This window comes from Myiozetetes cayanensis, unplaced genomic scaffold (assembly GCF_022539395.1).
Source record: "Myiozetetes cayanensis isolate MyiCay16 unplaced genomic scaffold, myiCay2020 scf9, whole genome shotgun sequence".
NCBI classification, from domain to species: domain Eukaryota; kingdom Metazoa; phylum Chordata; class Aves; order Passeriformes; family Tyrannidae; genus Myiozetetes; species Myiozetetes cayanensis.
The window spans coordinates 16,770,555-16,796,972 of record NW_026088185.1 but is presented as its reverse complement, the minus strand read 5'-3'; the positions used below and the strand labels follow the sequence as shown (position 1 = coordinate 16,796,972).

Here is a 26,418-nt window from a genome sequence, read left to right as displayed (position 1 = left end):
GTTGTACTGTTTGATTTGACTTCCGTCAGTTTTAGATTTCCATTGGTTTATGATTTACTGGCTAACATGGCTGCTGATCATGCTCCATTGGAATGATACTTTACGCTACATACATCACTCTAATTATATTTCTGAATTATCCCAAAGAAAACCGACACGTTCTATCACAGCTGAAGAGCAGCTTTAAGAGCTAAAAGGCAGATTTACATCATCTGCAAGAAGTTCTGAAAGACTCTTCAGAGGTTTATGGTAAGTGTAGGAGGGTGGGAAGTGTGGAGCTGGGGTGCTGGCACCATGTCTTGCCTTGGGCTGGTCTCTGCAGTACCCACCAGACAGGGTAACAGCCTCACGTTTGGTGAGCTGACACGCGAAGGTCATGGGCTCTACACAAGCGCAGAGTACTGGCTGTTACTTTTGCAAGGGTGAACAGGTTAGAAATTAATTTGCTCTCATACATCACTCATGAGCTAGTAGCTTTTCTTTAATAATTAAAGGCTCTTTTCTGTAGCAGAGGAGGCAATGTTTTTGTGGGATGCAGGGTGTTTGAACAAGCAAGTCATTGCAGCAATCCCACTGGCCCCACTGCTGCACTTCATGCTTCCAAGCAGAATGCAGCAGGGTGTTGTGAAGGTCTGCCCTCTTCCTCCTCCTTGGCAGAGCTGTTGCAACCTGGGTGGCCACACTGGAGCTGCCACACTGCCTTAAATATGTGTTATTTGTTGATGTGTGATGCACATCTGAAAGCAACCTTGGTTCCATCAGTCTTAAGCCACTTCATTATGCAGCCCCATGGTAAGAATTGCTCCCTAAAACCTGCTTTTATCCACACCACTATATCATGCACTACAGGATACATTATTCTAAGAGCGGAATTTCTAGAAGGGAGCTAGTTACTTGGCAACAAAATTACTTAAAACTACAGGAAAATCAGAGCTTATGAAACAAAATGAAAAAAAAGCCCATCAACCCAGCCAATTCCCCCTAATCTCAAATTAAAAGAATATATAATGTATGTGCTGCCAAAAGCTGGACACGTTTGGTGGCAGTAGTTTGAGTTTATGGAAGTCTTGAAAGATCAGAGTCAGTTTGTTCAAGAACTTCCCTGACTTCCTGCCATGACACCTGCCTACCTCAGCAGCCTCCCCATGGGCTGCTGGCTTGCTCAAGGTTTCCAGGTCTGCGTGGGCTTGAAGATAAAGCTGCTTTTAGGACTTACAGTTTCAAGAATATAAAGCTCCAGAATAGCTTCCCCATGGGAACGGCTCTGAAGCAAGGCTCTGCTGTCTGATTAGCATTTTAAATTCTGGAGCTCATTCCTCGCAGGAACACCACCAGATTCTGAGCTGGAGGAACAGCCTGTCAGGCAGCTTGCACCTCCAACAGCATCACCACCTGCTGGGGGTGGGCAGGGACTGCTCTCCAAACAGTATCCTTCCCCCAGCCCTGACCCCTGGTGGCATTGCTTTGCTTTTTGGCCTATATTGGGCTGACCGTCTGTGCCCTGCATTCTACAACCAGCAGAATCTGGGTGCACATCTCAGAAGGACCTTGGATGTGTTTTTAAGGCACAAGTGTGGGCAGAACGGGAACTTTTCATGAACATCACACAAAATACCTTGAGAGTGGGCCACACGATGAGCACACCCTGCCTTTCCCTTTGCTGGCTTCAGTCACAAGATCGTCAGCTGTTCTTCGAGGCACTAAAAGTGTGAGCACTTTGCCTACAAAACTAATGCCTTGGGATGCACAGGCTCCTTTGTGCTCTCCTTCATCCTTACACACCAATGGAGCAGCATAAGGCTGTCCAACACAAAGGATTTCATAGCAAGGCAAAACAAAACAGCAAAGGAAATGGGGCAGTTGTACATCTTTCAATTGTTGGAGAAGGAAATGGATGAAATGGGGAAATCAAACACTTAAGTAGTCATTCACAAAACAATCCCGCTTTGAGACTGTACTTCAATGATTTTGAAAATGAACTCACAGGGCTTACTGTGCTCAGGGCTGGCAGCAATATTGCCTGGGCTTAGCTAGTGGCAGCTGCTTGCCTGCACACTGATAGTTCTGCTGCAAGTTTATTTCTATTAGTTCTCCAGTGAGAATTTACCTGCTCCAAGGAAAGCAAAAGATAGGCAAGTGCTACATGGGTGGCAGGCTGAGATGGTCTGGAGCAAATCTATGAAGGCAGCAGAAATGGTGCTTCATGTACAGCCTCAGAAGGTTGTGCTGCCTGGTGTTACAAAGAGCAGCCCAAAACACCATCAAAATCATCCAGTGAAATAGATTTAAATGAAATTATTTTAAAGATAAGCTAACAAAGGCTTTGTAACCAGCCTGTTCCAAAGAAATCTTTTGATTAAATTGCTTATTCATTAAAAACAACGATCAAAAGGGTACAGAGTAAGGACTTAAAGAGTTCTGATGAGCTGGACACATGCAGCTCATCAGAGTAAATCTACTAATCTGCTTGTCTACCACTCCACTTGGGTAGTACACTAACAGCACCATTAATGCTCTAGTCTCTGAGAACACACGCTATTCTCTTGTCAGTGTTACCGGGTGTTATGCGCTCATATCATTCACAGAATGAACTCCTTGGTGCACATCTGCAAATTTTCTTTGAATATTGTTACAGTTTCTCTTCTGAACACAGCCTGGGCAATGGGATGAGCCCCACGAGCCCAGGGGAGCCATACAAAGGAGGAATGTAATTAAGAATATGTTTTTCTAAGTTCATGCACTGGATTTTGAGCTGGGGCGAACTCCTATGCCTTCATTAGCTTCTACTGAGCTTCAATGTTTACACAAGATGGTGGCATTATAATTTCAAATACTTCTCCAGTAATTTCTACTTATGGTAGAAGCATGAAGAAAAGCACACTAGAGATGGAGCATACCATCAGAAAAGGGAGGTTCCTTGCATACAGATGAGCCTTTATCTCACAAAATTTTTAAGGACCTGTGGCTGCAATGCAAAAGTTGGAAGTATGACCCCCTGAGGCAGTAGGGCAGATGCTTATTATAAGGATTCCCTCTAAGGAAGCAAATCTGTCTTTAAATAAGCTGATGAAATAAAGATCAAATTTGAGAGAATAACATTTAAGGAAAAAGAATCTCTTCCTCTTCTGCTAGATATATCTTCAGCAGAAGTCAGACCACATACTATGTCCACCAATTAATTTCCTACAGGATCCAAATCCTGGACATCATCCCATGTCTTAATTTTGGAAGACAATGAAGTTCTTCCCATGTTTGGTGGCTTGTATTAATCCCTAAACCATTGCAGTCCAGATAGCAGCCAACTTCTTACTTCAACTAATAACCGTCCAGCAGCTGTCCAGTGTGCTGCCTACGTTTACACCTTGTCTTTATGGAAGGAAAAGATGCAGTCCTTCTCCTTTGTCTGCCATAAATCTCGAACAATGATAAGCTAGGGAGAATCCACCTTCCAGGGGTTAATCATACAGGACTGTACCTGACAAGATACTGAATGCACTCTGCCAAAAGACAGAGAGGGACACGTTCAGCTATGCTGGACTGGACTGGAACAAAGCATGAATCAAGTTGAAGTTGCTAAGGCATCCTTGCTGGTTGCTATGGCATGTGCACTGTTATGAATATTTAGTTCTGGTTTATTATTTTTCAAAGCATTGGCTTACTTTGTGTAACATAAACTATCAGCCATTAGAAATAAGCTCCGTTTTTTCCTCCAGCTCCTCCTTTCTGAAATGGGTAACATTTATCTTTGTTGTCCAGTCTTGGGACTGTCTCACACTTATCTTCTTGCATGTTTTTGTGCTTCTGCAGAGAATAGGATTTAAAATGGCTGAGAGCAGTCCATGCAGTAATCCATTTCTATTTGTTAAACTTACCACTTCTGTACAACAGAATCCTTTTGAGATGTGCAACTGTTTGCTATAAAAAGCAGATGCTTTAAAAAGTATAAAACTACATATGATCCATACAGTTTTGCTCACAGGTTATTTCCAATAAAATGATTGTACAGACCACCAAACAGATTTTGTGGATTTCTCTGGAGTGGCATTTGAATGTAAGTGGGCTGTGTCCTGCTAAAAACTGTAATTTTTTTTTGGAGTACAAATCCACTCTGAAAAGCAATGGCCTCATGTGGCTCCTGGTTTATTGTGCCTCATTGTCTCCTTTTTAAAATAGCTCAGTTTGGAAGCAAAATGATTTTTTTTTTTTTTTAAGCACTATAAGACCACGTAAACTCAGCCAAACTCACAACACTCAAACCTGAGCTCTTCCACACTAGCATATTAACACTGGTTACACTAGGCCCTCACTATATGTCTGTGTACCTCCAACTTTCCTCTGAAACGTCCAGGTCTGTACAGCTTCTGGCTCTGCTGCCCTGCACAGCCTCAGCTGGCAGGAACGGGCAGACACTGCTGGGAGTGAGGCACAGACAAGGCAGAGCGGGGAATGCTGAACCTGCCCTGCTATCTCCACCTCTGCGGGGCTCTGCCCAGGGTCCCTCTCCTCTGCCCAGATGCTGATTTCTATGAAACCTATGAGAATAAAATCCTCTGGGAAGCCCCTTGGGAAGCTATCACTGAGGATGGCCAGTGGCTCAAAGCCAGCCTTGCAGTGAGGGAAGGACAAGGCAGGTGGGTCAGCTGCAACCCGTTCCCTTGGGAAAGCCTGTCTCTTCTGCTCCTCAACCACAAGCGAGCCATGCAGGACACACTGCAGCAACCAGACCTGCTGGGCTGAGGGAGCACTGCGTGGCAGCCTCACCGCCCCACGGCTCCTTCTCACACCCCAGCTCATGGTGCTGCACATCAGCAGCTGTGCCCAACAACCCTGAGCGTGGCTCAAAAAACCTCAGCTTCCTCCTGCCCCAATACCTTGCTGTTGCTTCAGTAAGAAAATGTGGTCACACGACATGGGATTTTTAAATATAAATAAGATCACAGGAATTACTGGGAGCTACCAGCAGTGACATGAACCCTCACACAAGACAGAAAGCCCTAATTATAGTGTCTGAACCTATGAAGTCATCTAATACACATATGTTCCTCTACACTGCAAGGAGGAAAAAGGACACATTCAGTACTTACTACCATCCTCATAAGGAGAAAAGAAAATCAGACTTCAGAAGCTTTTGGAAATCTACATTTCAGAAAATCTGCATAATCTAGAAAATCAGCTCTACTTCATTAAAAAAAAATAGGCAGTACAAAATCATGAGCACTTAGGGCTTAATTGTAAATGCAATACTATTAATTTCACAGTGACATGCAGCATTGCAAATCTTCATACTGTGTGTTTTTATTACTTTTCTGGATCAAAGTTACCAAATATTGACCTGAAAAATACCTGATATCTTGCTTAAATACCCTAACTGAGGAATCTGAGGCAAGGAAGGAAGGAAGATGGCACACTCACTGACTCAAGTGTCATCAAAAAATGACTAATGAGATAACAGTTCAAAACCAAAATTAAGCTGCTTCTTTCTCTCCTAGCACTGTACACCCTGTGTAAAATCAACAGCAGTAAAAAGTACAAACAACCTTCATTCACAAGTGAAGGTTGTGGCTGCAACCCTATATTCTTAGTAGAGGGAAAATACTGAGAAAGGAAATGCCACTTTTACATAACTATGTCTTAAAACAGAGCTGCACTCTCTAATCCATCCTGGATAGTGCAGAGGCTACTGATAACAACAAAATGTTGCATTCAAATAATTATGGGTGAAGAATTTAAAAATATTTCAATCCTATTTGGTTAGAAATTATTTTAAATTTTACATTATTTTGCAGTTTTGTGATAAAAAGCCTTTTTATTTGCTTGAGACAAGACTTCAGAAAGCCTTAGACAGAGCAGATTTTCTTAAATTAGCTTGAAAATTCAGTTTCCAGGGCAACGTATGCAGGTCTTCATACATCAACATCTCTTTGCACCATTTTTATAAATATGATTCCTTGCTAGAATATCTTAAAATAGTTTACTGTATTTGAAAAGTATTTTGACCACTTTGATCCTTTTTTTTGCCTTTGAAAAAAGCTGACTGTCCTTTCTTTTCAGAAGAATCTTATCAATAACATTGTAAGCTGTTCTCTTTCAGAGAGGTTCTATCACAGAAATGCCCACAGTGACACCCATGCGTGTAATAGATTTCTACCAGCACCTGAATGCTTATGGAACATTCCAGTAGGCATCCCTTATTCATCATCCCTTTTCTTACCTTCTTTTCAGTTTGCAAGTAGGAGACATGACTTAGGGTCTGTGGCATGGTGGGAGTCTGATGGTTTATATATCAAAATTAACCTGAATGTCTATTTCACAGCAGCAACATGAAATTTGCTGATGCCCACCTTGCACATCGAGATCCTCAGTGACTTTCTCACACCTACCAATACACAGAACAGTAGTATAAAAGGAATAAAGCTAACTCTGCATCTACCTTTTTCATCCTCTATTCTAAAAGGGTGGGAAAATAAAAACCCTTCATGATGATTATTTTTTCCCCTCCATGAGCCTTTGAGAAATGCTTTGATTGTCATGGGAAAAGAAGACTGAGTGACTGTTACCTGCACATTTTACTCCCTGAGCAATGAGGCCCCACATGAAGTTGGCACAGTATTCACACCAGTGCGGACCTCTGAACGTGTGCACCTGGAAGAGAATAGCAGAAAGAAAAGTTACAGAAAATGACCCAACTATTTCATAGTATCAATGTGTCTAAACAGGGCAGAATTCCTCTTTGAAGGCACAACATGCACTTGCTGGAAGCTTCCCTTTATCACGGCAGGAAAGGAAAAAAGGAACTAAGAAAAATTTAACAACCAAGACTCTTGCAGACCCATGGAAAACAAGTTCTCCATCTCGAGCCATCCAGAGCAGCAGAACTGGGTCTGTGGGTGTCTGCTCCAAGACCACATGGGGCAGAGAAGCAATGGCAGGGCACAGCCCTTCTCCTGCCTCTCAGCATCCCTCTGTCTGAGCAGGATTTTGGCCGCAAGGTGAGGCTTTTGATGCAACCATGCAAGAGTTCACCTTTCTGTTTAAAATGTCTTCTGCTATGCCCTCCTCTCCATAAGATACTGTGTGAAATGCGTAGGGGGCTGCAAGATTTCACCTCAGGTGGAGGGAGTCCTGCCAGGCAAAAATACCAGTGCCACACAGAAATACTGCAAATGCGCTTAGAGACTTTCCAGTTTAGAATAACTCTAAAAGGAAATTAATTCTTTCAGACTAATGCTACATATTGAAAATCCAAAATCCAAAATGGAAAAAAAGAATCCACTGAACCAGGAAAAAAACTAATTTAAAGAAGGAAAAACACCCGATGCTGCTTTCATTCCTGGCTCACATGCTTGTTACAAATCCTGCAGCCACCATTAACTGCTTCTGATTTTATTCTGATAAAGTTCCTGCTGTAGGAAACCACAGGATTCTTTACAGAGAAAATCATTACTTCCTTAGCCAGTATAAAAGGCTTTGAGCTGCTATTTAGAATAGACAGGCCGACAAAAAGAATCAGTAACTGATGATCATAAAGAAATGAAATTTGCAGTGAAATATAGTAAAAATGCTGTAGGCTTAAGTCACTCGGTTCTGCAGAGTTACTGAGAGGGTATTGGAGCAGGCAGTAACCTCACGCTCGTGCACTGCCTGGCTGGATCAGAGCGGAGCAGAAGAGAGATGGAGCTGGTAGAAATGTGTGCTCCCAACATCTGCATGGGGCTCTGGTTATGAATACCGAAAGGGGAAGTGGCCTGACTGAGGTCCAGGGTTGCCCACACCACTGACATACAAGGCAGCTGGATCCCAGCTGACACTTGCCCCAGCCAAGTGACAACCCAGAGCAATTCAAACCACATTTCAGGTTTGGCTAAAGAAAGGTCTGCAGCCTCCTGTGCATTTGCTGCCTCCAGAGCAGCAGTAAGGTAGATTGCTGTGACAGCCTGGAAAGTTACTTGTGAAGTCACCAAGCAGTTCACATGCCCCTCTGTGCTAAGCCGGGCTTCTGATTGTCTCCAGAGAAGCATAATGGTGCAAAGCGAGGCAGAGGCTGCCTCCCCCGGCCCTGCCTGCTGCCGTCCGCACCCCTTTGGAAGGTGCCATGTGCTGCACCAGCCCTCTGCTCCCCGCAGCTCCAGCTGACTTCTGCAACGCAGACGATGACAAGATTGCCAGCAGCTGTGAGCTCCATTTTCTTTTTTCCTCTCACTCACCACAAAGACATTTTTCACACCTTTCTCTCTGTTTCCCACCTGCACTACCCACATCCTCTTGGCTTTATTCCTCAGCCTTGTGTTTTTTATTCAGGTCTTTGGCAGTGGTTTCTTCCCAGGATAAGAACATTCTAATATCCTCAAGCGAAACACTGCGCTTTAATGTCTGCAGGACTAACAGAACTTTTTCAGGGGAAAAAAAGTGCCTCATTTCACTCACCACCTTTTTTTTGGGAGGGGGTGTGTGTCAAAGTAACATTCTCTCCAAAACCCACTTATTTAAAATATTTCTCAAAAATTCTCTTGAGGAATATTGAAACAAAAAGTGACATTTCAAAAGTCAGGACAATAAATAATTTCTTTTCAGAACACTTCTCAGTTTTATACAATTTTTGTTTTGTTTTTAGTATCTCTGATTGCAGGGGGGGGGAATTTTGTCTTGTTCCTTGAAATGATGACATTCTGACTTCTTTCCTTAGGCAGAACAAGAACAAATTCTGATACATTAATATTTCTCGCTAAATAAAAAGAATGATACTATCCTACCCTATGCCTCTCTGGTTGCTGATTTCAATTCATCAAATTCACCAAACGTGCTATTTGCTGAAGCATTTCTAATGCTGTCCTTAGGTGCTGGGGTCCTAACATGGCCTCTCCAGAGCTGTCTCCAGCACTGATACTCACTAAACCTCAGATGCCCAGTCTCTAAGTGGCTGTTGTTTTAGCAGTGAACATCTTCTGCAGGGTCTATCACATCCCAAATCTGCCACTCCAACCTTTTGCCTCCATTTATATTATTATTAACTTTTTCTATGACCTCAGTTTCTCTTATGTGTCTAATAGCTATGATCCACCTAGATACACAAAAGAAATTACCTTTCTACCACAGCCAGTTCGCCTGACATTACTCTGGCTCTCAGCTCACCCCTCAGAAGGGCTTACATGACTCATCATCAACTTAAAAACGACAAGGAAAAAGCAAACTTTCTTTTTCCCTACCAACACTGCATGTATTGGTCATCCTTCACAAGACCAGGATTAACTTTGCTCTTCAGGACCACTGTTTCAGCGTCATTAGCGCTGTTCTCTCATCCCATGCAGCCAGGCTTCATCCAAATACCAAAATGCCTTTCCATATCATCAGTTAGAAGATTTATCCAGAGCCTGCTCTGCTTTATGCTGCCCCATCCAAATTACTCCTTCTTATCCGTTATTCTGATTGCAAACTCAAGCAGATTAAAAGGTGAAGGTAAGCTTTCCTGTATCCCATCATACTTCACTTTGCTTCATCCTTTACATGACATGCAACAGGGAGGTTCTCTGGCAATATTAATCAAGAGGCCCAAAGGTCATGTAGTCCTTCCACCCCTGGTGTACACAACCCCACCAGATCAGCTCTGAAGTCTCTTTTGGGGTTTCTAAGCAGTGTTGCCTTTTCCCAGAGCTCAGCGGTGCCAGAGCATCAATCTTCCCACTACCATGGAGTGGAACTGGACAGCTAACCCTGCACTGGTTTGAGTACACACCATCTCTGGGAATTTAATCAGATACAGTAAGTGATGCCAGAAAATACTGAAAAATTGGTCTTCTGTGGTCAGAACAGCCTCTAATCACAGTTCTTCCTGGAGGGTGGGGCCTGGCAGCGTGCTGAAAAGAAACACCTTAGCATCCCTTTGCTAGTTCAAGAGCCAGCACCTGCAAACAATACTGCATTTACTACATGATGCTATTTAATACAGCATTCTGATTTTTATATTTAATTTCCCACTCTAAAAACCCGCCAAGCAACTTGCTTGCTTTCAAAACTTTAAGATGCTTTCCAGAAAATTTTCTAAAAACACACCCATCAGAGTCCCAGAGATCCTGACTTAAATTACAAGGGGTTTCTTTCCCCTTATAAAAAGAGCATCTGCCATATGCAGATTTTACTGTCTTATAAAATGTGGGAGAGCAGGATTGCCAACTGTGGCTTTATATCTCCCAGTTCTTCCATTCTCACTCCCACCCAAAAATCTTCTCTCTTTCCATAAGGCTTCAAATGGGAGTGATTTTTTAATAAGAATCTGGAAAATGAGTGAGTGGGAGAACAAGCTGAACTGGTTTTAATCTTAATTTATAAAATTCCAAGGGAAAAATTCAATTTAAAAGAAAAGTCCAGATAATTTTAAAGGGCAATACCTGCTTCAAAAACTAGATAAAATACTATTACTAAGTTGTCCTGCAAGCCTGAGGTAAGGGGAGAGCCTCATATTGGGTTTACACCTAGGCATTTCTATTTTGAAGTCTCCTGCAATACCAGGAAGGTATAACAAGCATTTAACTACTTTGATCTAAGTAGGAGAACAGTTTTTTGCTTAGGCTTGAAAGATATTTTCTTATACAAAGGGGAAAATAGCTGAACTTCTATGATTAATAAGTGTTATAAAATGTCACTTACTTTTGTTTTACATTTAATTAAAATATTTCTTAGAAAAGACAAATTTTTAGGAGAATCAAATAAAAAATGATCCAGTGGCTCCAACAACAGATTATCCCACAAGCTGTGAACTCCTCGAGCAGATTTCTCATAATTATTTCTCAGGCTCTATAAAGGTCACTGTTGAAGTTAGTTACCCATGTATCTCATAACTCCACTTATTTTTTACGTTTTTTCCTAGGCAGTTATTCAGCTACTCTTAATTGCTATCTGAAAATCAAGAATGAGACAGGAAATAATTCATACTCTTAACTGGGAGACTTATATCACTTGCCAAGGCAGGGAGGATGAGAATGAGGGACTATCAGCAAAGTGCTGTGTAAATGTGATACAAGAGAAGTCAGTGAATCGGCAGAGCTTAAGCCACTGATGGGAAGAAAGCAGGGCTGGATTTGAAAAACTGTGGTTATGGAAAATCAACATTGAGTACAAAAACCAGAAGTGTTTGTGACAGTATACAAAAAAGCCTTCCTTTGTTGAGAGGCTGCTGTCATGGTCTCCCTGAATGCTTGCTTCATGGGGACCCTGCTCTGTAGAGAGCACCTCTTCCACAGCTCTCCACATTGAACTCCTGCTCAGAATAAGAGGATTTGGAAAATCCAGGCACTATCATCTGTGGTGGGATGAAATACATCAGCTTGAAAGAGGATGGAAAAAAATACTGCTGATCTACCCTCTTGGGCTACCAGGATCCTACATTCCAGGCAGAAGCCTTGCTGGTGCTTGGAGAGGAGACCAAGTCAACCAGGGACTGAATACATGGCACACACCCAGCTTTGCACTACATGGTGCTCCAAAGGTACAGTTTTGCTGGCCATACTGTTTTTCAAACAAATTCCCAAGGATGACGGGACACTGCTGATGGAGGCTGTCAGCTCAGTTGTCCTAGCTGATTTGCAGTTCCACCAACTGAATTCTGACTGCTGGGACTGTACCAAGCTTTTAATTGAATATGGGACACTGTAAATCTCAATTAAAACGATGAACTCAACCCATATTATTAATATCTGTCTTCCCTGTCACAGTTGATTTTATCAGGCACTGAGCATAATCTTGCTGGTATCCAATAGGCATGTCCTTTTTGTCCATCCCTTGTCCAGACAAAGACTGCCAGGATGTGAAGGATACAGAAGAGATATGAATGCAAAAGTCAATCAACTCAACCATCAGTTTGGGTAATGCTTCAATTTAATCCTTTTATATATTATGATGATTAGATAATGTCTCTAAAACAAAGGTCTGAAGCACTTCAAATATTCCAGCATACAATATTTCTCCTGTGAGGAAAATATTGTTGCTGATGAGTAATGTAAGAAACAAAAAGACAGCCATGACAACCCACATAGCAGAGCTGTATCTGCAAGATAATTGCTTTCATGTGAAGATGTAACAGAAATGAATGTAACCAAGATCACCAGAACATACCTTTCTCCAAAACTAGGGCTGACTTTGACTAGTCCATCTGGGGTGGTAAACATAGGAAGCCAGCCTGGGACCACCCCAATGACTTTGTCCAGCAGTTCTCGAGAGGAGAAATGCTGTCAGAACACTCGTTCAGAGCATGAAGTATAAATAGCATAGTTATTGCCAGTGGGCACTGACACGGATGGGGAGCAGGCCAACCTCCCTCCAGGTCCTCTCCCACTCAGAGCCAGAAGCGCTGTCATGTCTTGTTTAGTTTCTGGTTTTCACTGACTGTGTCAGCAGAGATGGGAACAACTGGAAATTGAGGTTAGGTTGTGTTCTATGAGCCAATGTGGCAAACAAGAATACCAGGTTGCTGGCTTTTTTGCTTGAAAATTGAATTAAAATGGCCACCTTTCTTTCAGGATGGAATAGCAGATTTTCTTTAAATTGATACTTGGAAACTGGAACATTTTGCATTTTATTCCAAGTCCAAGTTACTCGATACGTGTGTCCAAGCAAAACATTCTGAAACTGGAGATGAAAATTGAATAAAATTCTCAGAATTAAAACTGTATATATATACATATACCACATACTCTATATGTAATGGTGTGAATATATAATATATGCAATGATGTAAATGGAATACAAACCCCTGAGAGATTCCTAAATAAATGCTTTTGCAATGATGCTAAGGCTAATTTGGAGGAAAAGCTGTTGATGATAAGAGAGTATAGCATGCTCTACAAGCTTCTAAAAGGCAAAGTTCCAGTCCTCCCCAGCAGAGCACTTCCTAGCTTCACCACAGAAGAGGGCTGCTCTGGTTTTGGGCTGTGCACATGGAAGACTCATAGGATCCACACCTGGAAACTAATAAAACTGTTGGTGTGGTGGCAAGAAATTTCAGCTTAAATAAATCAAGGATTTAGAAAAAGGTTCTCTTCCACCCTCCTCTTTTTATTTTTTTAACGAAGGCAAAACCTGAATTCAGGGACTAGCACTAGGAAACCAAAATGGGTTAAGTAATAGTTTGCTATTTGGAATCTGCTTTGGAAAAAGCCTGGATTTAAAAAAAAAAAAAAAAGTAAAAAAGTAGCACAAAATAAATAGCCTAGGAGACTAAAATCCATCAACACCTAAAAGCTTTTCTGGCTCGCACTGTTTTATAATACTCTATCAGAAGCAACAACATAGAGTTGATGAGGTTTTCTCAGAAGTTTTCTTCCAGTTATGTTCTCCAGGTATTTTCTCTGCCTTTGAACAATTTTTTTCCCCTCAAGTACTAGGAGTCTAATAGAAACATCAAATTTCCTGAGGTTTTCTTATCTGTGGGAACGTACAGTGACTCTCCCCAGGGACTGTGCTAGAGGCACCCAGCTCTCTCTCTCTGAATATTCATTTGAGTGCAGTGGCTCAATTAAAGACGTTTTGAAAATATGTTCAGTGCCAGGTCCATTCCTAATAAAAACCCCAGCATCCTCTTTTCAGCGGAACTAGATCAATTTACCCCAAATCGGCATCTGCCCCAGTTTTCAGATCATCAGAAATAGAAACGAGTTCACATTACAAGTCACAGAAAAATGGCTCTGCTTAATATAGTAACGGTTTGTTATAGTTTCTGGTGTTTTTGCAGCACTTCTGCATTTTCCATCTCCCAGTTTCCCAGTGTTTAGGCATGGCTCTGCTGAGCAGCTCGTTAGAATAAGATGTGGCATGGAAGCAATTTGCTACCTTTTGACTACCAAAGCACCAAGCACAGATACAATTGCACTGGTAAAATCCGGGCCAGGACCAGGGCGGCTTATTTGTTTTAAGGAAGTGGTGCAAGTTTCACTGGCAGAGCAACTCTTGTTAAAACGAGCAGTCTCTCCATTAAAGTGATGCTTGAGTCTGTCTGTACTAGCAAGGTCGTTGCAGTAAGGACTGATCCTCACCTGAGCTTTCATTTCTTGTGCATATTTAAGGCTATATTCTCCTGTTACTTCTGGAAAAGCATGTTGTCTCTACTCTGGAGCTCCCATTCACCCTCAAAGAGGAAGCCAGGATGTTGCTTCAGTTGAGGAAGGAGATGAGGAATCTCAACAAACAAGGCTCACCAGCATCTTGGCTGACTTGAGTTTAAGCAACCATGGAAAAACATCTCTCCTCTCTGGAAGAACTGTTGGCTTGTAAGGGAATTATATTCTGAATGTTCACTGATTCAGCAAGCAGCAACTTGCAACTGTTATTTACTACAATTAATTGACTGTGCTGTCAGGCATTAGTAAGATAGTGACTAGGAACAGCATGACAGTACCAAGTGCTGCACAGAAACATAGCAAAAAATAGTCTTCTGGAGACACATCTATTTTGTGAACCGTAAGAGAGAAATGAGACAATATCCTATGAAAAATGATGCATGGAAACACAGATTTCAGTCCAGCTCTGACAGGCACAGACACCTTCTTGCTTCAGTGAAGCACCACAGCAATAATCTAGGCAGAAGAGTGGGTTTATGCCTTGGACCATTGGCAGTTAGAAAACACCTGCAGGGTGTTCCGCTGGCTCAAGTCATCAGGAGCCAGAGATGTGTGAAGGAATACCTGTAACCAGCCAAGGAAGCTAAAAATTCCCCAGGGTCCATGAGTCACAAAAGCTGGAGGGGAGTGAAAACCTTTAAGGTGTTTTTGTCCAGGCTTATATTATATTTGCCAAGTGATGAGGAGGTTATTGCACTGACTGACAAATTTCACTACCCAGAGGATTTCTTGCTGTTAATCTCAAATTTTCACTTTCCTCTTCTTTTTAAGCTATCATCCTGTAACTCCCAGCTAATGTTCCCCTTCCAGGACTGTCCTCCTTAACATTAACACTTTTTAAGCATAGTTTTACTGTTTTCTCCAACCCCACACAAACAACAGCGAAAGGAGAGAGGTCAGTGCCCAAGTCCAAAGCACAGCACCAGGTAGTGAAGAGGTGCAGAAGATATTCCATGTCAGGTAGGGATAGACTTCGGCAGAAGGTATCTCATTAGTTGTATCTTCTGTTTTATCAGCAAAAACCTATGTGATTTAGAGGGGAGATGGAGAGATGAGGAGATGCAGAATGGGAAAGTGCAGAGGACTGAGCAAGAGGAATCCTGTGTATTCACTACCCTAATAAACTGCCTCACCAGAGAGAGAAAATGGAGAAAACCTTAAACACAACTTGGATTACCCTGCTGTGTAAGTCCTTTGGCCTATAGCCCACCTCACACATCCCAACCCAGATCTCCACTGAGTCCTCCTCTCAAGAACATTTCAATCCACGTGGCACCTTGCCACAGGCCCATTTTCCCCTAAAATTTGTGGTTCCTGCTGTTGCCTGAAGCTCCTCGTGCACCTGCCTGCCTAGAAGGTGTGCAGCTGCTTCCTACCTTAAAGTTATTGAACAGACTAGATATCCGTGGGGTCAAGAAATTTGATTTTAATTTACAAGCTATCACAGTTATTGCCTTTTGGGGACAAGATAAGCACGTATGAGATTTACCAGGGACAATAAACAGCATTCTTACTGGGTTGAGGTGTAGAATAAATTTCAGGGAAAAATTAAGTATGATTCTACTCTGTCTACTTCTTTGAAATTACAGAACTCTGTAAATCTTCTGTTACAGAACTCTCCTCCATGATAAAGTTTCTTTTTGTAAGAAAGGAACACCACTGGCTTCAGCTATGCTCCTTGTCAAAGAGCACACCACAGGTCTCCCAGAGCTTCTAAATAGATGCTCTTGTTCATCTGCATTGGGTGGAAGAATGAGCACACACATGTCCATATGGATAATTTTGTACCAGAGAGTGTGGGGAAATTTATTCGTCAGGGTGGGTAAGAAACTGAAACAAAGAAAAAGCCTTTCTGTGAAGAAAGTGGGGTTGAAACTTTGAGGACTGTGAAGTGACTGTCCTGATTTGGTCTAATGATTCATTTTACAAGAGATCTCATTTGTTGTGTGGGATTTTAGAAAAGCAGACTAAATGGAAGCAAAAGTAATCAAATATGCAAATAGACAGACCCAGTCAAATCACACTCAAAGTCCTAGCTCACCTTCAAATTCCATTATTCAATTAGAGCTAAATAAAATGCTGTGTCAAATAATGTCTCTTTCAGCTGATATATTTGAATTAATAGAAAATGAATCTTTTAGATTAGATTTACAGAGGAGAACTCAAAAATGCTAATTTAATTTTTTTTTAAAATTTGAAAAGGTAAAAATATTCTTACAAATATTTTTAATACCTAGCTTTCATCCCAAGGCACAGTAATTAAAAACTTAGTCAGAACTGACATTTAAAAATCATCATCCCTTTCTTTACTTATGGAGATCAATTTAAGAGAATTCAGCCACTGTATTTGCATTTGAGATGTGCTCATGAGAGACCAAACCTCTGCAGTCAGAAGAATATTATAGAGCTGGAGATCATTACTGACCAGCTCTGCCCTCAGAGCTCCCTGTCACCCCAGCTAGTCAGCCTGCTCCCTTCAGGCAGAAGACAACTCACATTCCAGGAGATTTAAATAAGATTAAAACCTCTCAAAACCCCCAGCTGTGTCAGCACTCCTAGCAAAACTGTCTTTACATTCTTCTTTCAAACAACCCTTGGAGCGAAACATAGGTTAATAGCTTTATTCAGGAACCCTCTCGATGATTTAAAAGCAGCTTTCATGTTCACCCCTCCCCTAGGCATCTGCACTCCTATGATGACCATTGCTACACTGTTCCTCTGCCGATGTGTTCCTCTACCTGAGCTTTGCTGCAGGCAACAGAGACTAAGGATTCAAACTTCACCTGTATCCCACCTACCCACCTCAAACAGACAGGAGGTGCAGGGGTGGAGGGAGAACTGAGGTTTCCTAGCCTGTGGCCAAGTCTCTCGGGTGTTTGCTAACCCCAGCCTGCCTCTGGAGTGACTGCTGCTGTCATCATCCCTTCTCCAAGGCAACAGTGCTTATTATTGTGCATTAATGATTCTTCATTTCTCCCCCTCTGTCAGGATGCTACAGCATTTCCAGTATAGAAGGGTTTCCAAGCCCCCTTCATTTCTGTGATTAGTGATGTGACTGATCAAAGAAGCAGCTGGGTCCCTATCTGTTGCCTTGCGCCTGCAAAACAAAAAGCAGATTAGCCGCAGAGGTACAAAGCAGCGGGAGTTCTCCTGCTTGCTGTGGAGCCTCTGGGGACAGCAGTCACTGTTGGTTAGCTGAACTAGATAAATTTATTTCATTCTGGGTTGTTTTTTCTTGTTTTGTTTCAAAATTCTAGGTTGAGGACTCTGGGCTTGACACTTCCTTCCTTCCCACATGGGTGGCACATTTGCTACTTGGCAGGTGACCTAGGAGACTTGTGCAGACATTTTAAATGATGACAGCTATACATGTGAGAAGAAAAATTTGACAGGTGCAAGGAATGATAAAGGAGAGAAGCACGTGAGCTAACGATGGCCATACATTTTAGATCCATAACACAGTAATTACTAAGAGCTTATTTTTTGTTTTCAATGTGAGAGTGGCCATATTTAGAGTTCATGAAAGCCAGCGGCATTCCTTCAGCAGGTAGGTTCGTTGCAGCACACCATTTAAGGTGGAAAGAGGCTTATCCCCTTCTACTTTTTTATAGCAAAAATTATCTGTGTAAGGTGACTCTATTCCACTGACTGAAGAAAAGAGTTACCTCTCAAGGTATATTTTTCTGGCAACTATGTATAGAGGAACTACAGCACAACTATTGCGAAGAAAAAATCTGTATGGAAAGTTTGTGCTGTAGCTATGACCTTGGAGCAGACGTACAGTCTGTTTTTGAAAAAGACTGGAAAGCTCACAGCTTCCAAACTTTCCACAAACAATTTCTGGAAAAAACCCAAATAAACAAATCCAAATGAATGAAAATCAGGTGATCAGATTATTTTCAAAACAGATGTGGTTTGGGCTGTTAAAGAAAACAACTAGGGAATACACACGTGCACAAAATTTAATCTGTATTCTCCTACATACACTGGAGTACATGGAAAATCACTATCTGCTGCCATCTGCAAGAATTATCTTCAGACTCTCAGGCACAAATGAGACATGCAAGACATTGCATATCTTTAGGACACCTCAGGAGCCTATGAAGAAATGCTCTGCATTTAACTGACAGCCAGGATTACTTGATGCCAAGCCTTCATATTAAACACTTCTTACGTACCATTTTGTACATGATTTTCAAATTCATGTTTTACCTAAAAACTCAAATCAAACAAACCATCCTGATCACAGAAAGTTTCCACTTTTGGTGATTATCTGAACTCAAAAGACAAAGGGCGGTTTAATTAAAATCAAAAGGAAGATAGGTAAATTTACATATGTGCATGCATGTGGACATTCACACATGCCCATGCATGTGATGGAAATCAAAACTGAAAACAGGAGACATTTAACAGATCCTTATATCATCAGATGCCTGTATTATATTAACAATCTCCCCTTTTCTTAAAAGAAATAAAAGCTAAAGCTTTTATTTTTTTTTTACATTAAAAATAAAATTTGGGCTTCAGATGCTATATAAGAAGTTTGTACCATTATCTACAGAAATTCAGTATAACATCAATTTACTTAGTCTTACAATTAAAACTGCCTATCATCCAATGCATTTGACCACCAAAAGGTTAAATCACTAAACCCTTACAGGATGCTTATTGCAGATACAGACATAAAACATGCGTATGTTGTACTGACATCTCTTATCAAAGAGCACTGTTTATTTAAAACAATTAAAACAATAACTAGAACCTACATAGAAGACTAAATAAATTTTATTAAAACAGTTGCTCATGCCAGCAGTTTTAACAGCCCCGTGGTATAAGCCATGCTGGTATCAACACGCTCAGTTCATTGACACAGGAGAAAAGCCAGAAACTATGGGAAATGCAGACCATCTGCCCGATCCAGATGCAGTAGAACACATTTCTTACCTTCCGAGCTATCTACCAGCAACAAACTGAGATAAGATCGGTTTAATCATCTAACCACAGATCTAAGAGATTTTTTGGCATCGTAAGTAAAACTGAACTACATCAATTTGGATTGAAAGAAAACTTTGCCAGTTTTTCTCAGCTTTAGCATCTCCCTCGGTATAACCCAATTCTAAATAAAAGAGGTAACCTACATAAGGCAAATGTTATTGAAACAAACACATGCACACAAGCAGACAAGAACAAAGTCCTCGTTCCTCAGCTGGTATGTTCTAAAGATGCCTAATTGATTTAACGGGCAATGAGATTTAACTGCAGCTTTTAAGTTCCTAGAAAGTCATAGTCTGCATACATATGACTTCCTTGCAGTACCGGACCCATTTTAAAACACAAGCCATAGCCTCTATGCCTGGAAAAGAAATTAAGTAGGATAATTTCTTACCTTGAAATTATGAACCTTCTCGTATTTTGGAACATGTTCATTTTCTTTCAGAGTTGCTCTTCGGACAAGCGATGTCAACTGCGAATAAGCAAAGAGTTTAAGAGGTTGCCAGATCGTCACGGACGACTTCCGAGCGCCCAGTTTCATGCCCAAGGCTGCGAGCAGCAGATCGCGCTGCCGGCCGTGCTGCCCGGCGCGGTGCCCCGCAGCGCCGCTCGCCCGGTGCGCTGCCCAGGGCTCCCTGGCCGGCATGGCTGGCGCGGCGGAGGCGGCGCGGCCGCGGGCCCGTCACACGCGGACCATGGCGGAGCTCAGGCTGCAGGGGCGGCCATGGGGGCCGGGGCTCGGCGGGGCGGGGGGCTCGGCGCGGCCCGCGGGCGGCCGGCGGGCCGGGGGCGCGCGGCAGCGGCAGCCGGCGGCGGGGACGCGCAGCCCGCGGCCGCTCCCTCCATCGGCGGGGCCGGCACGGGGGCGCGGGGACGCGCACGCCTCGCGCCCTGCGCACGCCCCGCTCCCGGCGCGGGGGCGGCTCCGCGGGGAGCGGGAACGGGAACGGGAGCGGCAGCGGCACCGCCCCGGGGCGGCCACAGCCGAGGGAACCAACGGAGCCGACGGAGCCCGCTGGGCTCCGGGAGAGGCACCCGCGGGATGAGTCACGCACCGCCGCAAAACGGCACCTCCGCGCCCTTCGGGGGTGCGGGGACAGGCAGGGCAGCGACCGGCAGCCCCGGGGACACGGCAGGGAGCGGCTCCCCCCGAGCCCCCCTCTGACGTGGCCCGTGCACCAGGAGGTACGGCCGGGAGCGCTTAATGGGACCGCTGACGCTCACCACTCTTCCACTAAAATTACATTTTTCGATTCTTTTCGTGTGAAAAGAGGGTCACCAATCTCAAACCATGTAGGGATGCGAACACAAATGCCACCCAAAGTTCATTGCACCACTCCATCCACCAAAGACCCAAACCCCGAATTGCTGGTGGTGCCTCTTTTTAGGAGTTTACAGCTACTAACAGAAGGTGAATGACCACAGTCTCCAATTGGACCGAAACCTGAAGTTTGGACGGGTGCAACAGACAATGAAATGTGTACAGGGCAGTCAGGTCCTGGCTAGCCCTCGCACAAAGTAAAGGAAATGGTATTTCACACAGCCATTAAAACCTTGAATTTGTTGCTGTAGGAGCAAAAATCAGCGGGCTCACAAAGGACAGGGCAGACCATGACATATCCACCCGGAGCTGCTCACCAGGGCAGCCCAGCTAAGGGGGCTCCCTCCAGCTGAGGCCACGATGGCCACTCTACTCCTGCGCTTTTCCTTCTAGTGCTCTCCAAGCATGTGTGAACAGTCTTTGTCAGAGACAGCAAAAAGGGCCCCTTGATCTGAGTTGGTACAGCAAGGATTTACACCGTGGGGCTGACCACCATTCCGACATTCAGGGTGCCAGGAGACCTCCCCTCGTGCACAGCCTCCCTGTGCAGCCAGAGCCCTCCCTCCCCTGCCACAGGCTGCAGCACCGCAACCGCTCTGCCTTCCGCAGCAAAGGTATTTTTATCTCTCCTGAGTCAGTAACCAAAGACAAGCACAGTTTGTCACAGGCTTCTGGGTGGAATGGGTATGTGCTTTGCAGCTGGATCAGTGTTACAGGTTAGCTCAGTACTGCCAAGACAGCTGAGAGTAATACTCACTGGAAGCCCCTCTTCTGTTCCCTTGCATGGCCACCTGTACCTTCCCTACAGGTTTTAAAAATATGCTGGGTCTCAGCACAGGGTCAGAGTGCAGAGATTAAGGATGTCTTCACCAAACACTAATCTGCAATACAACTTAATAACTAATAATCGAAACACTGGCTATAGATTTTACAGGGTGAAGCTGTCAGACATTAGTGGCTCATACAGGGGCCTTTAGGAGTACCCGACTCAATTCCCACTTTCAAGACAGACAGGGGGCTGGTTGATCCATCCTATCCAGAAATAATTTCCCAATGACTACCTCAATCTGCCTGTCTTGCTTTTAAGCACTCCCTTGTAGTGCAGGTGCATAAATACTCCTCTGGCCTTTTTCTGCACATCCTTACAAATGTAACACTCCATGGATATAGGAGATTAAGAAAACCAAGGTGAGGAGTACGAGATGGCAAAAACTGACCTCTTCATCTACATCAAGCATGAGAACAGTAGGGACTCAGGGGAGGAGGAAGCAGGCAAGCTTTTGAGCTCACTCTTTCCTTTCCTTTCCTTCTAGCTAAAGTCACTTCACAATTTCATTCCCAAGAACTACGTCAGGTAAAAGTCCTCAGGGAACAATGCGGACCTACATCTGCCCCAGAGGAGTCATCCTCTCCAAACAACTTTGGGTAACAACAGGCTCAGGAAGCAAATTGTGAATTCTAAAAACATTTCATGACACTTTTCCTTGGAACATGAAATTCCTCTTATTTTTAAAAGGGAAAAAATATGTCAACAAAACTTCATATTGGAAAATAGATTCTTTGAAAATTTAATTTGTTGGAAATAAATAACCCAGTGATTTCCAAGAACACATTTACTATCAGAATCTACCCTTATTATTTTGTGTAATTCCACCTAAGAAGCAAGACAAAGCATACTGAACTTTCCTTTCAACCATTGGTAGAGCATATATTCATTTTTTTACATACTTACTCCTTAATTGTCAGCATCCCTTTTCCTAATTCTGAAGAACTGAGTTATTTTCAATGGCACTTTAGAGTCATGCTAGTAGAAACAGATCTCTGGATCCTGGAAAATTAAATTTAAGAATGCCAATAAAAAGGCATGCGAAAGTATCCAACAGGGAAATGTCCTATCTCATGGTTGTAATTATGAAAATGCATTATAATCTGGAAAGTAGTTATATGATTATGAATTTTAATTTTAACACTGCTTTGTGTTATAGTAATCTAACTCAGACTGCTTATTGGTTATACATAAATCAGCTTCCCATTGTTCAGTGCAAAGCATTTTCTCCTGTTTATAAATAAAGGAATACTGGGCTCACCTACACTTACAGACATTCACCTGTGCTATATGCACTACAGTTGTGTGCACCAGAAACCCACACTGAAAGAAAGTTCACAGAATCACAGAATATGCCAAGCTGGAAGGGACCCACAAGGATCATCAAGTCCAAATCCTAGTAGTGCACAGGACCATCCCCAAGAGCAACACCATGTGCCTGAGAGTATCATATAAACAGTGTGAACTCTGTCAGGCTTGGTGCTGTGACCACTTTCCTGGGGAGCCTGTTCCAGTGCCCAACCACCTTCTGGGTAAAGAAACTTCTTCTAATATCCAACCTAAACCTCCCCTGACACAACTTCAGGCCATTCGCTTGGGCCCTGTCACTGGTCACTACAGAGAAGAGATCAGTGCATGCCCCTTCTCTTCCCCTAACAAGGAACTTGTAACTGCAATGAGGTCTCCCCTCAGTCTCCTCTTCTCCAGGCTAAACAGACCAAGTGTCTTCAGCCACTCCTGATGCGGCTTCCCCTCAAGGCCCTTCACCATTTTTGTTGCCCTCCTTTGGATGCTCTCTAACAGCTTAACATCTTTCCTATATCACGGTGAGTTAAAGTCATAAATTCAGTGACTGAAAAATTATGGAAAAATACACGTCTGCTATCTATTTCTTACATAGGTTTCCCCAACATAAAGTTGTGCTGCAATTGAAATTTATACAACTGCTTTTGGATGGCATAATTTTTTAACATGTATGCCTTTGGGAGTTTGGCTTTGCAAGGCAGTTCTCTTCTTAACACAGACCAATTCCCTTGTTTTTGAAAACCAAAATGAAGAATGAAATATCTGTTGTAGACACCTTCCTGACCACTGTTTGGGTCATCAGGCAGGCCCAAATCTTTAACTTACCAGTATGTGAGATAATAAAGTAAGAGAGAGCAAGCTACTGTCCCTGGGAAGCCCTAGTCACTGCAGAGGTGAGTCATCATTCCTGAGACCAAACAAGTGAGGTCACAGACTTGGGGCTTCAGCTCAAATCCTGCAGGAAGCTATCCTCTCCTGAGACACTCTCCTGCTCCAGGCGCTCCATGCTGTCTCTATTGTCTGCAGCCTGCAGGTCCTGCTCTCCTTACACCTTTGGCTGGCTTTTGATTCAGCGCCTGTTCTCCCCCAGTGGCTCCTGCACTCCCACCCACCAGCAAAATCTGCTCTCCAGAGCCCTTTCATTTTCCAACAAATTATCTTTTTAACTTGCTCTGCCTGAAGTCTATCTTAATGGGCACAATTATCAGATACTGCCTGCTACATCCTGGATTAAAATGAGGTAGAAATCCAGGGAGAAAAATAATCTCTCTTCCACTTTTCTAAGTCTTGATTTTATTTTTTTATTAATTGTTTGTGACAGACATGTGCAATCATTGCATGTGTAGGGAGCAATATGCTGTGCAGACTCCAGGTGGAAGGAAACTGCAAGGCTGTCATTCCTAAATTTAATTTCAGGACGTGATTTCACAGGATTGAGGTGAAATGAAAATGGAATGACTGGAAGCAATAGCCAAGCAACCTGTCAGCAGAGCACACAACCAGAGCAGCCTCTCAGTCCTCTACATTTTTGTGACTTAAGCACTAAAAAACCAAACCCAGCCACACAACAGCCTTTAAACCAAGACATCTGTTTAGAGGTTCTACATCGTACATATGGACTGAAGGGAAACCAAAAAAAAGGAAAAGACAGTAACCTGCCATTTCAAATGTTCTCATTTGTTATAAAACCTCAACTGTAAGAGTGGTTCAATATAGATCCTACCGGGACTCCAGTTTCCTTACTTGTCCCTGGACTAGCCCTTCAGGGTGCAGGAGAAACAGCTGTTTTCCTGAGCACTATTTGCTCTCAGTATTAGCTGCATAATGTATGAGTATTTTCTGGTACTAATCTCCCAATCAGTAAGTCTTATTATGAAGCCTCCACAGAATTGATTTAAAAGTCATCCCCGACTTGCAGTAAATTCCAATTAGTCACTCTCTGAAAGACACATTGTGGAAGTTTAATCCAGTCACACAATTCAGTCAACATCATACAAATTATCTTTCTAAAATGGGAAATCAATGCATTCCCGTTTGTTGAGTAATAAACTAAAATTACTCTGGGAAAAAAAGAAAAAACAAAACAAAAACAACAAACCAAACAAAACCAGAAAAATTCAAGTCAGGTTAAGCTCACAAGTCCTAAAATAACCAGATCAGAGTTGATCAGGTCTCCTGAAGACTGTGTGCCTTTCCAATACAATGGAGTGTTTAGTTTCATGAGCACCTGGCTCTGCTCTTTAACACATTATCATGTTTTCTTCAGTCTCGGGAAGGCATGTGTAATACACAGCAGGCTTTTCATTCTCATATGGTATTTTCATGTTGTTATGACTAAATATGCCTTTATTATTTCAGATTTTATATATAATATGATACCTTCCCTCAAAGGAATGTATTTTAATAAGAATATTAGCCAGCAGTTATATTGCATGCATTGCTTAAAAACATCAAAGATGATGCCCTACTGTACATATATCAAGAAACAAGACATTTGTTTTGCTATGCAGTGAGCCACTGTACATTTTGCCATATTCTGTTTCACTGTATAGCTAACTTAGCCAAATGCATATGCTGAGAAAATCCTTCCTTGTCTGAACACTTTATGAGCACATTTTATGGGCTCAGTACATGATTTTCAAAAGCTAATCAGTCAGATTGTGAAACTGAGCCCAATTTCCTCAATGCTGTTCTTAGTGGCAGCTTGTTCCATGCTAAATATAATTTCCCCAGTCATCTTTCATAGGATTGTTACAAGGGGGAAAAGGCAGCCCAAAATGTTACTTCTTAAATAAAAGTGGTGATAAGCTGCTTTCAATTAATTTTCTTCACTTGTAGACATACTAATGCCAGGCATAGCCTCTGCCCGCCCACAGGCATGTGGCATGAGCAGAGGGTAGGAATGCTATTCAAAGAAAAGGCTGACCTGAAAGCTGACATCTCAGAAGCTGGGTGGGAAGGACCATCAGGGCTGGACTTTTCTTGCTGCCATTCCAACACAACCACATTTACCTGGCACATGGACACCATCAGTGCTCAAAGTATAATGGAATCCTTAGGCAACATAGAACCTCGCTTTCAGTTCAGAGTTACCCACAGGGCAGTTGGGGTTTAAGGCATGGTTCAATGATGAAAACCTACTGCTGAGAAAAGTTCTGGGTTTTATAACAAAATTTTCCAAATGGACTGACTTCTAATTAAATCAGACCTTTCCCCACCCTCTCCAATGGAATACTTATTGCAAAATCCAAAGAAATGGCTATTTATATTTTTTGTAAAAGTGTATATGATTTCCACAGCAAGTAATGAACATTTTTATATCTAGAATCTTAAAAAACGTTTTTAAAAAATGTTTAAAAAATTGAAAATTTTATCAAACAAATTCAGCCAAAATGTTGTATGATTTAAAGTATGGCTGTTAAATTAATAAAATAAATTTCATTTAGTTTAAATTTAGTTTAAATTATGGAAAAAATGTCACCTAATATTGCTGCTAGAAATTACTGCATTGACAGTGAGTTCATTTGGTACTGTATTGTGCAATACAATTAAAGTGTATTGGCATTATTTGGGAAGATTGTACATTTACACTGGTGTGCTTAACATGTTTTCATAACAAAGGAGCATACTCATAAAAAAGCAGAGAGGTCTGAAGGGAAGCCAACAGAAAAGTTTTCCTGTGACTTTAGTCCTTTAACCTACTGGTCGCTGCAGTTGATTGGGATCTGGGTCAACTGGTTCATTTTGTTCCTGGTGGCAAGGCAGGCTGCAGCTTTGCTCCCAGCAGTTACCAATATGGGCCTGTGGAAATGACAATTCGAGACTGGGCACTGGCAAAAAGCACCCATGTGACTATTTCTCTCTTTCAG

General features: G+C 42.5%; 1 protein-coding gene across 1 annotated transcript in view; it reads right to left on the bottom strand.

The window, feature by feature from the left end:
* The window catches only part of CHN1 (chimerin 1), a 97,327-nt gene that overhangs the window by 10,640 nt on the left and 60,269 nt on the right, over positions 1 to 26,418 (bottom strand). The window contains exons 7-8 of the mRNA XM_050340157.1: positions 19,492 to 19,569; positions 6,558 to 6,642 (exon numbers count right to left, since the gene is read on the bottom strand). Coding sequence (XP_050196114.1) covers positions 6,558 to 6,642; positions 19,492 to 19,569 — 163 coding nt within the window. The remainder of the gene's footprint in view (positions 1 to 6,557; positions 6,643 to 19,491; positions 19,570 to 26,418) is intronic.